Source organism: Paralichthys olivaceus, chromosome 1 (genome assembly GCF_024713975.1).
Source record: "Paralichthys olivaceus isolate ysfri-2021 chromosome 1, ASM2471397v2, whole genome shotgun sequence".
NCBI classification, from domain to species: Eukaryota; Metazoa; Chordata; class Actinopteri; order Pleuronectiformes; family Paralichthyidae; genus Paralichthys; species Paralichthys olivaceus.
The window spans coordinates 30038741-30052500 of NC_091093.1; the positions used below are offsets into that span (position 1 = coordinate 30038741).

The window sequence follows — 13760 nt, forward strand, 5'->3', positions numbered from 1 at the left end:
TGAAATCTCTTCTTCCTTCTTTTTCAGGAATGACACTGTGGGACCACGATGACCTGAAAAATCACATACGAGAAAAGCCACAGAACTATAGCGATTTTGAAATAGTTGCATCAGAAACGATTGAGGACAAAACTTCAGCTCTAAATGTTGAAGCATCCCTGAAGGCCAGTTTCTTGAGTGGGCTGGTTGAGGTTGACGGTTCTGCCAAGTACCTGAAAGACAAGAAGGCTTCTAGAAATCTGGCCAGGGTCACACTGCAGTACAAGGCTACCACAAAGTTCCAGGAACTGTCAATGAATCATCTCGGACGAGGCAACATGAAGCATCCGTATGTGTTTGATAAGAGAATAGCAACACATGTAGTCACGGCTATTCTTTATGGGGCACACGCCTTCTTTGTCTTTGACCGTGAGGTGTCAGAAAAAGAAGATCACCAAGACATTCGGGGCAAATTGAAAGCAATGATCAAGATGATCCCTGGTCTTGCTATTGAGGGTGAAGCTACCCTGAAAATGGAAAACAAGGAAATGGCAAATGTTGAGAAATTCTCCTGCAGATTCTATGGAGACTTCTCTCTTCCTAAACCCCCATCATCCTTTCAGGATGCCATACAGGTTTATCAAAGCCTGCCGAAGTTGCTGGGACTCAGTGGAGAAAATGCGGTGCCAGTGAAGGTCTGGTTGTTGCCACTGACAATTTTAGATTCTTCTGCTGCTCAACTTGTTTGTCAGATACATATAAGATTAGTTCAGGAGGCTCAAAGAGTCCTGGAGGACATGAGTGAGCTGGACATCAGATGCAACGACGCAATGAGAACAACGACTGCACAGCAGTTCCCGCAGATCTGCAAAAAACTGAAACTCTTCAAAGAAAAATGCTCCGAGTTCAAGCTTGAATTTCAACTGAACTTGAAAGGGAAACTTCCTGCAATCCGAGAAGGAGGTGAAGAGGAGGCTTCACTCACAGAAATCCTGATGAAGAGACATTCGTCTCCTTTCAACAGTGAACACCTGACTGAGTGGTTGGACTGTAAAGAGAGAGAAATATGCGTTTTAAAATCTGTCACCAACATGATGAAAAACACAAAGATTGTCCCATCTCAGAATGGTCTTCACGAGGAAACTCTCAGTGCAGAGCACGCTGTGTGTTTTGTCTTTACCTCACTAGGAAATGCTGAACCGTACCTCTTAGCTTTATCAAACTATGTAAAAATAACAACCAAACCAGACGACCCTCAAGATCCACAAGCTTACGATGTAGAGAAGGAGCAATGGTATCTTTCAAGTGAAGTATCTGACACAATGAGGAAACAAGCAAAGCTCTTCAGTGATTTTGCAGAGTCCAACAAGGAGAACAAGAACATTAAGTTCCTGTCAATGGGTTTGACAAATGAGACATTAAAAGGTTCCAGCATCTACCTTTATAAAGACGGCTCCTGTGTTAACGACAGCTTTCAACCACCTTCAAAACCTGAAACTGTGACAGTAAGCAACATAAGCCTCAACACAGTGACACTGCATATTTCTCCTCCCAAATGTGGAGCGGAGGACGTCACCTCCTACTCTGTTGAGTACTGTGTCCGTGGAGAGGATGGATGGCAACAGAAGATGGTGTTAAAGGCTGAGGAGGTCAAAGTGAGCGACCTGAGTCCTAACACAGAGTATGTGTTCAGATGCAGAGCTGTCACCTCAGTAGGAGTCGGACCAGTCCATGAGGTCAGTGGAACCATTAAAACTCTGCCCTGCAGCCCTCCTGGAAAACCCCAAGTGGAATCAAACTCAAGTGAAATATCTGTTAGCTGGCAGAGACCTGCTGAGGTTGGACGAGATGTCCAGCAGCTGAGCTACATCATAGAGTACGCCCAAACAGACAATGGGGTGAAAAGTGAAGATCTGCAGTGGAGCCAAACAATGTCAAGAGCTGAAAGGGCGATCATTTCAGGGCTCAAGTCAGAGACAGAGTATGTTGTCAGGGTCAGATGCGACTATGGTGTCGCTGGCAGGAGCAAGGAAAGCATTGCTGTTAATGTCCACACAACAAAACTCTCCCTTCTCACTGAATCACTCAAACGTACAAGTGAAAGGATTAATTCTGAATCCCCATACATTTACAAACTGCCCCTGACAGAAGTCGACGTGAACATAGGAGAATGCCGAAGGTTTAACTTTGGCAAAGAAGGCCTGAGGAGAAACCGCAGCATAATTCTTTTAGAAGTACCGGGATCAGAAACGTCCACTCTGATCAATGGAATGATCAACTACATTGTGGGTGTAGAGTGGAAGGACAATTTCCGATTCAAGTTAATTGACGAGGCTCAGTTAAGTTGTCAAGTGAAAGGTCAGACCTCGGAAGTGGTCGAGTACAAAATCAACCACCAGGACGGTTTTAAAATCGACTACTCACTGACCATTGTTGACATTGCAGTCGAAGGCCGACCACAGAAGTATCTGTACAATCTCTCCACTGCTGAGCAAGGTGTCAAAGAAATCAACGCAGTGTGTATCGTAGCTCCGGCTGCTTTAACACAACTCACACAAAGGCAGAAATATTTTTTGAAACGATTTCTCTCATGCATCAAAAACAACGTGGCAGAAAATGTCAGGGTTCTCGTGACATTCGCAGATGGCAGGCGTCCACCAGTTCTCGAGGCAATCAGTGCTGCAGGTGTCCCGTGTCCGAAAGCAGAAGACGGACTGCCACTTCACTTCAAGTTCAATAATTCAGCATTGTTTGCAAACAACAAATCGTCTGCAGCAGCGAGCACGAGTGAAGACGACGAAAACGCAAACTACGATCAGATGTTTTGGAACGTGGGGACAAAAAGCATGAAGATGTTTTTTGATACTGTGAATGAAATGGAAAGCTTGATAATTAGCGAGGCACATTCAATTATTCATCTTTCGGAATTACTCAGAGACATTGGCCATAAATTGGATCAAGACCTCTGATCACTCCTGCACAAACTCTGACTACAAATGACGTTATCACCACAAGATGGCAGCGTTCGTATCGGAGATGTTTTGGCTTCATTTTGCAGAGTGGGAGGAAGTGGAGACGTGTCGTCCGTCTTTATTTACAGTCACTGATTGTCTGTAGATAAAGTGACCAAGTAAAACTTAGCTCTAAATTGATATTTCAGTTCTTTGTATTTGCTTTTAACAAAAAATGAAAACAGAGATTTATGCCGTGTTCCATTGCAGCTCAGAACTCGGAATGATGTCACACCTGAAAAACCTGAGTTGATAGGAACAATGTGTACGTTAGCCAGCTAGCCATTATTTGCAAAACCAGTTCATGATGACGCATTACGTGGCATTTCATGCATACCCACCCCGTCCACAGACAGTAACTGGACGCTAGCTGTACGACACATTTAATCAAAGTTGTGTTAGTAAACAGTTAAAACTTCAGCTTTCATTACTGCTGCTGCATGGATTTTAAAGTTGGGGGTGGTGAGGCTCCTCCCACTTTCTGAGTCAAAATTCCAACTTGAGGGGGCGTGCCAGTTGCAACTTCCGAGGTCTGTCATTCTGAGGTGTAATGGAACGCAGCATTACAGTGTGTGGTGACAGATATAAAATACACATGTTTATATAAAACTCTATATGTGGTATAAAACATCAGGATAGTAACTTCACAAAATGTACATTATTCACGTTATCCGCTTCCGTTTTATTTTGACATTTTTAACAGGTGACGTGATGGTTCACTCGTTAGATGATGACCAACAAAGTCTCTGTTACCATGTTTACTTTTAGCTGTTGAACCATCGGATCATTTACTCAACAACCTCACATGGACATAATGAAAGCCCTTCGTCTGGAACCGAGGCTCTAAGGACAGAGCGTGTCACTTCCTGTACAGATTGTAAAGCCCTCTGAGGCAACATGTGTTTGTGAATTTGGGCTGTACAAATAAGATTTGATTTGATGATTTGATTTGATTCTCCCAGGCGGTTCCCTGGTGCCATCCCAGCATGCTTTGCCCCTCTCCTCTACATGATCGTCAGCTTTAACTGTGCAGTCGTAAATCTCCCTCTTCTCTTCCACAAAACACCTCTGCTGTCTTTGCGCCATGTTGACTCTGTTATTGGTGATGAACAGGAAGCAGCTCAGGAGGCTAATGTTGTCGTCAACGTTACGACCAAGTGACAGTAAATCTGAAGTTTCCCCTCGGCGATGAAACAGTGTGGTTGTGTGTCAGAGTCAGATGTTACTTCCTGCTGATTAGTCGGGATGTGACAATGCACACGTTGGTAACTTTTCTCTAAATAATATTTTATTTCTATAATAATACAAACGGTGCCTGTGAGGGGGCGGGGCTAATACTGTGAGGATGTTGATGAGGTGTTTTGAGAGAATATCGACCAATCGGACGTCTTTTCCTCAAACAAAAATGTTGACCCACTGTTACAGATGAATTTTATACGTTATTGATTAATACAAAGATATTGATTGTAACTCCCCCTCCTCCTCCTCCTCCTCTCAGCTGTTTTTCTTCTGCAACAGAGAAAATGTAAATGAGCTGCGACTGATGCTGGAGGTAAAATCAGCAACTTTAATTAAAAAATTAGCAGCAAACAAACAAAACAAAAACCTACGAACGATTAAAGGAAAAACAACCTGAAGCAGCAGCAGCGGAATCTTTTCATCTGATTTAATGATCAAACATGAATTAATGTGAGATTACACAAACACACATCAGCCATGTGCGTCTGCTGGGGCGTCATTAATAACCAATATTTTCACATCAAATACCGACTTTGATCCAACAAACACTGGTTCATCCTCAGGAGAGACGAGACGCTCAGAAGAATCTAACTGTTTCATCACTTTGACTTTTTCGTTTCAACAAAAACAAACTGAGACAAAGTGAGAAGAAGTTTCTTCCTGTGTGTGTGTTTGTGTGTGTGTGTGTGTGTGTGTGAGAGAGACTCGGAGGTTAAAGTTGATTTTCAGATTTTTAGACTCTGAACCAACATGAAAGTTAAAATGTGTCACAGCTTCTGTTTCAGAGATTCAGACTCAGTTTAGTTTCAGGAGCGTTGTGATGTTTTGATCTTATGTCTGGTGTCAAGTCAAAGATTCACATTCATCATTTGATCCTAATTTGTATTTATCATATATTTATGATTCATGTGTCTTTTAAATAATTCTCTCTACGTCGACATGTTTACGAGAAGTTTCAGTGTTTTTGTTTTTTATTCATTTGTCAGAAAAAGTTACAAATCACACAATTAACACAATTAAAGATATTGTTTGTTTACTGTTTTTTTGGCTTCGATATTCGAGCAGAGAAAATCTTGAAGTTTTCTTTCTTCAGTATTTTTTCTGTAATCCAGGTTTTAATTGTTAATTCTTTTATCCCTTTTTTTTTTTTTTGCTGTTGGAGTATTTGCTGCCCTCGCTCTTCATCTGGTGTAGTATTTGTATTGAGAAAAATATTTGTATGAATGTATAATACAAATAAAAAGCGTCACAGATTGTAGTAAAGACTCACATTGACCTTGTAAATACAAGTACACGTGTGTATATGTACACGTGTGTAACCCATGAACATGTACAGAGCAGGTACAGCTCAGCAGAATGTCTCTGTGTGTCTCTGCTGCCCCCTGGTGGTCACTCCATTAAGACAGCAGGCAAACACAAACAGGTGAAAAGTTTTTTTTTATTCCACAAGATGTTTCAGATGAAAATGACAAAGGGCATGTGAGCAGGTCTCCAGTCAGCTAACCGCTCAAACCCACAGGCCTTCTGGGAAGCGGAGTCCTGACAGAGCCCAGGTCTCAGTCGTCTCCTCCGCACAGACTGAGCAGAGCCTTCTGGTAATCTCCTTTAGTGTGTTCCTGAATCACACAGAGAAGTTCATGTAGTTAAAGTATTACAGGTTTGTATTATGGCTTATATTATATATATATATATATATTATTTACCACTGAATACACCCGACCAGCACTTGAGGAAATACGCTTAGTTAATTTTCATCACTCAACTTTTTTAGTAGCTAAAAAACTCCAATTAGAGAATTTTAGTTATTTGATTTATTGATACATTTTATCCATAATGGATTTAAGACAATGAAATACTGATGTTTTTTTCTTTCTGGTCAAACTGTCTGATTCAGTCATTCAATTAATTTTATTTTATATTTAAATTCTCACTGAAATAGACAAATTATTTGCGTTGCAGATCAATGAATCTACAAATTCCAATAATATTGATAATAATACTGTTAAAATGACACAGATACACTCTCACACACACACACACACACACAGATACTCACGGCGATGGTCTGGTACAGGGATCGTTTGTGCTCCCTCTTGAATTGTGTTCTGATCTTCATCAGGTCGACCTCGCAGCGTGAAACTAGGATCCTGGTCACCACCTTCTCCTTGGCTCCTTTACTCTGCAGGGAGGAGGGGGGGGGGGGGGGGGGGTCAGCCTGTCTCATCTTCTGAGCTCACGTCTCATCTGTTTTCTGAACTTTACCTTCATGGCTTCACTGAGTCTGTTGGCGAAGTACAGCTGCCTGTTTTCAAAGCACTCCACTGTGAAGAGACACACACACGTCCTGTCGTCTTAAAGGACCATTACACCAGTGTCTTATTATATCCACTACAATGTCTGTGGCTCTCAGCTCGTGAAACTTTAACGCTGCTGTTGTTTATATTACTGGAATATAAAACTTGAGGTGGTTATAATACGTCCCACTGCAAGAAAAGACGTTTCAAACTTCCTGTGATTTGCTGAATTGTGAATTCATGCTCTGAAAACCCGGTTCACTGATTTATCTTTAAACTTCAGACTCGGATTAACTTAAACAATTTCAAAGATCAGAAAATGACACTGTGAATATGAATTTAAAATATGTCTCTAATTATTTACAGATGGATGAGTGCTAAAAAGTTCTGGTGGTGATGAAGTTTGATGGACGTACCCAGAGTGAGGAAGGACTTCTCCAGATCTCCCTTCACCTCCTTCCTGATGCTCTCCTTCATGTCGTAGGGGCTGTAGCTCTTATATCTGTCAAACACTGACGGACAGAAACACAACGAGTCAGAGAAGAAGCTGCTGTTTCTCTGCAGCGGATCATTTCTGGACCTGCTCACTGTCTCGATATTTGAATAAACAGAGGATGAATGTAGGTAAATCTAAAAAAGAATAGATCTGTATTGAACATGTGACATTAAATTTAAAAAATACAATAATGAAATAAACATTTTAATTCAAAGATAAGAACAATTTTCATTGGATGAAAAAAAGGTATTAAATGAAAAATAAAATGTTTCCATTGAATTAAAAATACAAATTTAATTTAATTTAATGCAAAAAATATCTACATTAAATATAAAAATCAGTACCGAATGTAAAAAAATAAAAAATACTTTCACTAGTTCACCTTTCCGCAGATGGGGGACGCTCCTCTGAGCCATGATGGCGATCCAGGTCGTCACGTCGGTGCCCTTCCTCTTCACTCCAGCTTCATACAGAGACTGAGAGGTTCACACACAGGACAGAAGATGGGACAGAAGGGGACAGAGGTTTGTGGGACACTTCATCGATTGTTAAATTCCTCGTTAAACAGTCGCTGAGGGAATCAGCACAATCATATTCATAATTTAAATGTAAAAACTTGACTCACTCTGGCGTCATCATCAATCTTCTCATAGTCGACAACGTTCGAAGGCTCATCTCTCTTTGTCTGTAAAATCCAAAATATAACATTGGAACTATTCTGTAACAGCAGCAGGTGTTTTATTTATATTTTAATTTCTGAAAATTAGGTAACAATTAAAAATTTAAATGTCCAACATTAAATCTTGATTGGATCTACCTGAACCAGAGCCAGCAGCAGTTTAGCGAAGTTTCCTGACGTGTCTCCTGCGACGTCTTTTTCCAGCTCCTTCTTAAACACTGAAGAGAGAAACATGAAAATAAAAAAAACTGACGAACACGAAGGAAACTGAACAAACTGTAATTGAAACAAATAAGCAGAGATCGTCATAATTACTTCCTCCACCAGAGGTCGCCCGGCAGTGAGACGTAACTATGGAACTTAAGAAGCCACTGCGAACATGAATGGGCTCTTTTTTATTTGTTCAGAAACTTGAACAAACATCAGTGTCATAAGAACTTCTACTTCTGCTAACATGGAGGAGGCGCAGTTTATGACTTATACTGCAGAAATCCACTAGGGGGCATGTTAACTTCACAGCTTACTCTCTTTGTAAACCTTCTTTATGTCCAGCATCTCTTCGTTGCTCCGGGAGCAGACGATCTCGATGAGCGTCTCCTCGTCTGTTCCCAGCCCCTGCACACAAACGCCCCCTACAGGTCAGACTCCACATATCACACTGCATTTACACGTCACTGAAAAGATTGTAACTTTAAATCAGTGCGACTGTAGAGCGCCCCCTGCAGTCCCCACATACACACCTTCATGGAAGCTTTGAGCTCGGAGGCGTCGTACTCAACTGTGGTCTTCATTAGACCCAGCATCACAGCCTCCAGAGGGCCAGACAGCGCCCCCTTCAGGGCTGTGGACAGATCCTGAACATGTACAGTATTTTTAAAAGCCTGTCTTATCAAAGGACTAAATGATGAACTGAACCTTAGGAGTAGATCTTCAATCATCTTTAACCTTCTTGGCGAGTCGTTCATATTCGAAGGCGATCTCTTTGCGCTGGCTGGAGCTTCGTCTGGTCAGGATATCGATGATCGTCTGTTCATCGACGCCTGCAGGGCACAGATTTCATTTCTCGTTTTCACTCCAGCGTCACAGGATTGTTCAGTAACAGTCGGAGGAGGCAGTTCACGTCAGACCACGTTAGAACAGTACAACGCAGTCAGGACAATGTTTGGAGCCCCCTAGAGGACAAGTCGTCCCTGATGGACCCTCATATTTGCACTTTTTGAAATGACTCATCGATTTCTCGACAGTTTGTGGATTTAATAAAAACCTTTAACAGGAAACGATGATTTTGGTGTCAAGTTCACATAAACGCAAGATAAATGTCTTTGTATCGTCCCCTGGAGGCCGCAGAGTTCATTACAGCAACAACAACATCGTGATGAGTTATCTGTTCTCAAAAATTAAAACAGCGGTCGAGCTAAAAAATGTAGAGTTTGTCCAGAGGGTGGCGCTAGAGGAAAGATTGTTAAAATCTGACTGAGCTCTTTCTGTTGTGCAGGTTGAAGCCTCATGTTCATCTCCGCAGTGTAAAACTTTATTTAAACTCTGAGCAGGACACTGTCTGACTCTGTCTTCAGTGATGGACAGATCAACGAGCCTCAGAGTCGTGTTGGTGTGTCGCTGGACTCACTCACCTTTAGTTTTGATGGCTGTCTCGATCCTGGCGGCGTCTTTGGCCGGGTCAAAGTCTTGTACCGGCACCACGGTGGGAAATGTGGGCTCCTCTTCCTGCAGAGGACAGAGACACATGTTCGCTCACAGTCCGGGAGGCAACTCCCTCCGGGTGTTGATAAGCGGATGGAGAACCTGACGGATCTAGTTGGGTTAAATTTGGCACATTCGGTTCTGCAGGCGTCTGGAGCCTTTGAGTCGCATCACATGAAAGTACCACTCGAGTGCAGGCAACTAAACGAAGTGACTGAGTGCAGGTGGGTGGGTGAGGAGTGCAGGGGGGATATGCAGGAGACTCACCCCGCCGTATGACAGCGTCAGTTGGCCCAGAAACTCCGACACCAGCGCCATGATGAGTTCACCTGCGGAGACACAGAGCGTCGCTGTGACATCACCAGAGGAGGAAACACGTACAACCACGACTGAAGTGACATAACGTTCAGTCAGGTTCACTGCTGTGACGTCGGAAGATAAAGATGGACAACTCCTAAAAATGAAGCCAAAACATCTGGAACACCCCCTGGTGGCTGGCTGCAGTACAAGTTACACACTCTTGAGTGACCACTGGTTGAACTCTACTTTTCCCAATGCATTGTGGGATACTACGAGTCCACTATATAGGGTGTAGTAATCATCGTTAAACCGACAGGGTTTGTTTTTTTCCTGACGCTCATGTCTTCCTGTTTGTTGTTTCCTGTGGGTGGAGTCAGTTATCGTGAGCGGCAGCCAGACTGGAAACCTGACGACTTTATAACCAGGGTCAGCGACGCCGTCCCTTTAAACTCCTCCTTTGATTTTTTAAAACAATAGTTCACATCCCGCAGGCCGTAAACACGGAGTGAGGTGTGTTTGATTTATTGACCAGGACATACAGAGGGTGTGTCTGCAGATAAGGACTGTTGATGGTGAGCAAACAGAGCTGAAGAAATGTGGAGCCTGTTATGTAACGCACACACACACACACACACACACACACACACTGTCTGAATCAAAGCTGTAAACTGTCAACCCTTGGTCTTCATCCAAAACAGGAAGTGAGTGAGGGTCAGTGGGGGTTTGTCGCTTAGCAACGACTGGTACGAACAGTCCTGAGTCCTGGAGGCCGATTTAAAGGCAACGCCACGAATAAAGTGACTTCATGAGTTCCACTGTTAAACTTCTGCTGCTTTATATACACAAAGCAGTTCAGTCCACTGGTTCTCAACATGGGGCCCGGGCCCCGGCAGAGGGTCAGAGGAACATTAAAAAAGTTACTGGGCTCATTTGACTTTAGTTACATTCACAGTAACGTTTCAAACACACGTCACGTGACCGTTCACGTACACTGGTCATGTGGTGTAAACAGGAAGTAAAAGGTCGCCTCTGCAGTTAGTTGCTTAAGGGGAACAGTGATGGTGAAAAGTAAGAGACTTCTTTTCTTGGAGCGACAACGAAGTGGAACCGTTACTGACAGGAAGTGTTAGCAACGCTTTGTGTTCACCGCTGGTAGTCGAGTCATGTGACTGATGTGGGCGTCTGTGTCATCATTCACAAACGTGGAGAGAGGAAATAAATAAATGATGCTCCAGGTGTTGACCTCTGAACCTGAAGATTTAAAGGAAACTTTATTCCTCTGAGTCGTCCAGTTGTTCCTCTCATGTCTTCTCCTCTTGTTCTCTTCTTCTACCTCTGTGACCTGCGCTCGCAAACTGTTCAAGTTGTCTTCCTGTGTTTGTCTGCAGGATTGATTGAGCTGCAGCTGAGCCTGTCTTCACTTAGAGCTCGTTCAGCCTCTCGTGGACATTCTTTCCAGAAACATAATCTTTGGATGTGAGTGTTTAGTTTCAAGCAGCCAAACAAAACTGAATGAATCATCGCCCTGCAGCTCCAGCTTCAAAATAAAAGCCTCTTTGCACAGATCTGATTTAAACATGTGATGTTTGTGAAAACTCCAGAGAAAAGGAGAAATAAACTTCTGACTCTGTAGCGTCTCATCAACGCCTCCGTGTGATCCTCCCTCAGTTAATGACATGAACATGATACTGTGGTAATTACAGGCGGGCAGAGAACACAGTGGGTCCGAGGGGAAGAGTTTGGCGGCCGCACCCAGCGACCAGCCGCTTGTTATCACTTCTCAAACTGTTCGTACGAGTCTCCTGAGCGACGTTTCATCTTTTAATAGATTCTTCACAGACACTTAATGACTTGTCCGACAGATGTTTTCTGCAGTTAAAGCTCCACAGAAAAATAATACTTAATACTTTGTGTAGTGTTAAAGTTGAGAGAGTGAACATTCATTCATTCATTCATTCATTCATTCATTCATCCATCCACTCATCCACTCGTTCCCTCACACAGTAACAATGAATCTAGTTTTCATTTGTTCTTACCTTCAGAGAAACAGCAGCAGCAGCAGCTCCGTTATGAATCAGGACAGAACAGGGTGTGGTGTTTAAATACCAGCTGACTCACACACACACACACACACACACAAACACACTCACACACACACACGCACACACTCACACACGCACACACTCACACACGCGCTCTCATATCTCGCTGCCTGGATGATTCAGTGCACAACACATGGACATAAATTCCTCACTGAGGTTCGGACTTGCTCACCTCCTCTCAGCCTCAGACACCAAGTATAATAATCTGCAGGTTTCCATAGCAACCCCGTCGATGCCTCATACTTTGATGTTCATTATCTTATCAAAGGCAACATTCTGCCACGTTCACCAAGAAATCACGTCAAACTCCATCAAACATTCCAATAATGACGATAACGTGCTGATGTTGAACAGGTGCTCTGTTGAAGTGGCCCCAGTTTGTGACGCTCTGGTGTTGTGGCTGTGGCTCAGGGGGTAGAGTGGGTTGTGCACTAACCAGAAGATCAGCAGTCTGATCCCTGCCCACCCCACCCTCATTCTGCCCAAGTGTCCTTGTGAATGGATGAATGGCAAAACCGTACTGTAAAGCGTCCTCACGCCTCCAGGGAAAATACGGAGGATGTTATGACTTTAAAGTCACAGTGAACTTTTTCTCTATCGAACCCCCATTTTTCACTGAGCGTAATCAAACCCCCTCAGTGAGGTCACTTCCTGCTGTGACTCACCTGCACCTCCCCAGAGGCTGTGGCTGAGGGAGTAGGTGAGGTCGTATCACTTTAAATTCCTGAACTTTGTCAGATCCATAAACGCCCCCTCCGCCCCGTCACACCCGCTTTATCGCTCCCAAGGTCGATGACCATCGGTGATTAAACCAGAACACATCACACCTGAAGGCGGGACAGTGGATATCTGCTGGACTCGATCCGTCCACACAAGACAAACCTCAGCTCAGTTTGTGGATCAGGGAAAAACAGGAAGTCGGGCTCTGACGATGAGATCCACATGTTGGATTCTGTTCAAATGACTTTGGCAGCGTTTCAGAAACAGAGTGAGACTCAGCAACGTTTACAGAGGCAGAGGTCAGAGCTGTCGCTATGACGACGGGACATGGATCAAACTAAGAAGTCAAAGTAGACATTAAACTTTTCTCAGAGATGGTTTCTTTCATTGTCGGTTGTTTTATTCATGATGATTATGAGGAAGATATTAAATCATGTCTAAGGCGGTTTTAAGTGTTTTTGAGTAAATATTTAGTTTCTATATTTTTGTAATCTATTACATTTCAGACTCATGAGCAATCTTCTATAAAATCATTTGTGACTTTTGTCGACTCAGAGCGACGTTATCGTTCAGTCTCAAAGGTCGAGTTCAGGTCTGAAGCACATGTAATTGCTGTGGATATGGTTACCACGGAAACAGACTGTTTTTGTGTTGTAAACATTCGTGCACTGTAAAAAGTAACGTGAGGAAATCTTGACCACATCAGTCTGTCCCAGGCGTCTCCTTTCATTTTGTCTTTCACTTTCTTTCTTTCTTTCTTTCTTTCATTTCTTTTTATTATTTGTCATCATCTTTAGATCTTCATTCCTCTGTCAGTGCTGACACAAGTTTGATCATCCAGCTGTTCACAACCTCTCCACAAGGGGGCAGAGTGGGCTTGTTTTACCTGCTGAAGCCTGAGGAGCTCACGCTTTAATTATTATTATTATTATTATTATTATTATTATTATAGTCTTAGTCATTATTGAGACGAGAAGAGAAAATGAAGTCAGACCACAGTTCATTATTTCAGATCTTAAGTCTTTCGTCAAGACGCTGCAGGGAAGGAAAGGTTGGAAGGAAATTGAGGATATAAAGAGAGGACGCATCGAAGGAAGAAAGGTAGGAGGCATGAAAAGTAAGAACTGATGGTTCCTGAGTGACGATTCCTCAGTGACGGTTCCTCAGTGATGGTTCCTCAGTGACGGTTCCTCGGTGACGGTTCCTTAGTTACGGTTCCTCAGTGAGGGTTCCTCAGTG

General features: G+C 43.1%; 2 protein-coding genes across 7 annotated transcripts in view; one reads left to right on the forward strand and one right to left on the reverse strand.

Annotated features, from left to right (window-relative positions):
• Positions 1-5492, forward strand: part of LOC109641292 (forkhead box protein B1-like) — a 49041-nt gene extending 43549 nt beyond the window's left edge. For all 4 annotated transcript variants that reach the window (XM_069530236.1, XM_069530253.1, XM_069530246.1 and 1 more), the window contains one exon: positions 28-5492. In XM_069530236.1, the coding sequence (XP_069386337.1) occupies positions 28-2948 (2921 nt within the window). In that variant the 3' untranslated portion in view covers positions 2949-5492. The remainder of the gene's footprint in view (positions 1-27) is intronic.
• Positions 5493-5647: 155 nt separating this feature from the next.
• Positions 5648-13760, reverse strand: part of LOC109641291 (annexin A2-A-like) — an 8427-nt gene continuing 314 nt past the window's right edge. The window contains exons 1-13 of one of the 3 annotated variants that reach the window (XM_020105695.2): positions 12467-12585; positions 9667-9728; positions 9330-9423; positions 8644-8738; positions 8439-8552; positions 8223-8313; positions 7837-7916; positions 7645-7704; positions 7402-7495; positions 6940-7035; positions 6492-6550; positions 6286-6408; positions 5648-5845 (exon numbers count right to left, since the gene is read on the reverse strand). In XM_020105695.2, the coding sequence (XP_019961254.2) occupies positions 5786-5845; positions 6286-6408; positions 6492-6550; positions 6940-7035; positions 7402-7495; positions 7645-7704; positions 7837-7916; positions 8223-8313; positions 8439-8552; positions 8644-8738; positions 9330-9423; positions 9667-9717 (1017 nt within the window). In that variant the 5' untranslated portion in view covers positions 9718-9728; positions 12467-12585 and the 3' untranslated portion in view covers positions 5648-5785. Of the gene's footprint in view, positions 5846-6285; positions 6409-6491; positions 6551-6939; positions 7036-7401; positions 7496-7644; positions 7705-7836; positions 7917-8222; positions 8314-8438; positions 8553-8643; positions 8739-9329; positions 9424-9666; positions 9729-11735; positions 12228-12466; positions 12586-13760 lie in introns of those variants that run through there. The other 2 variants (XM_020105696.2, XM_069530559.1) reach the window with 2 other exon arrangements.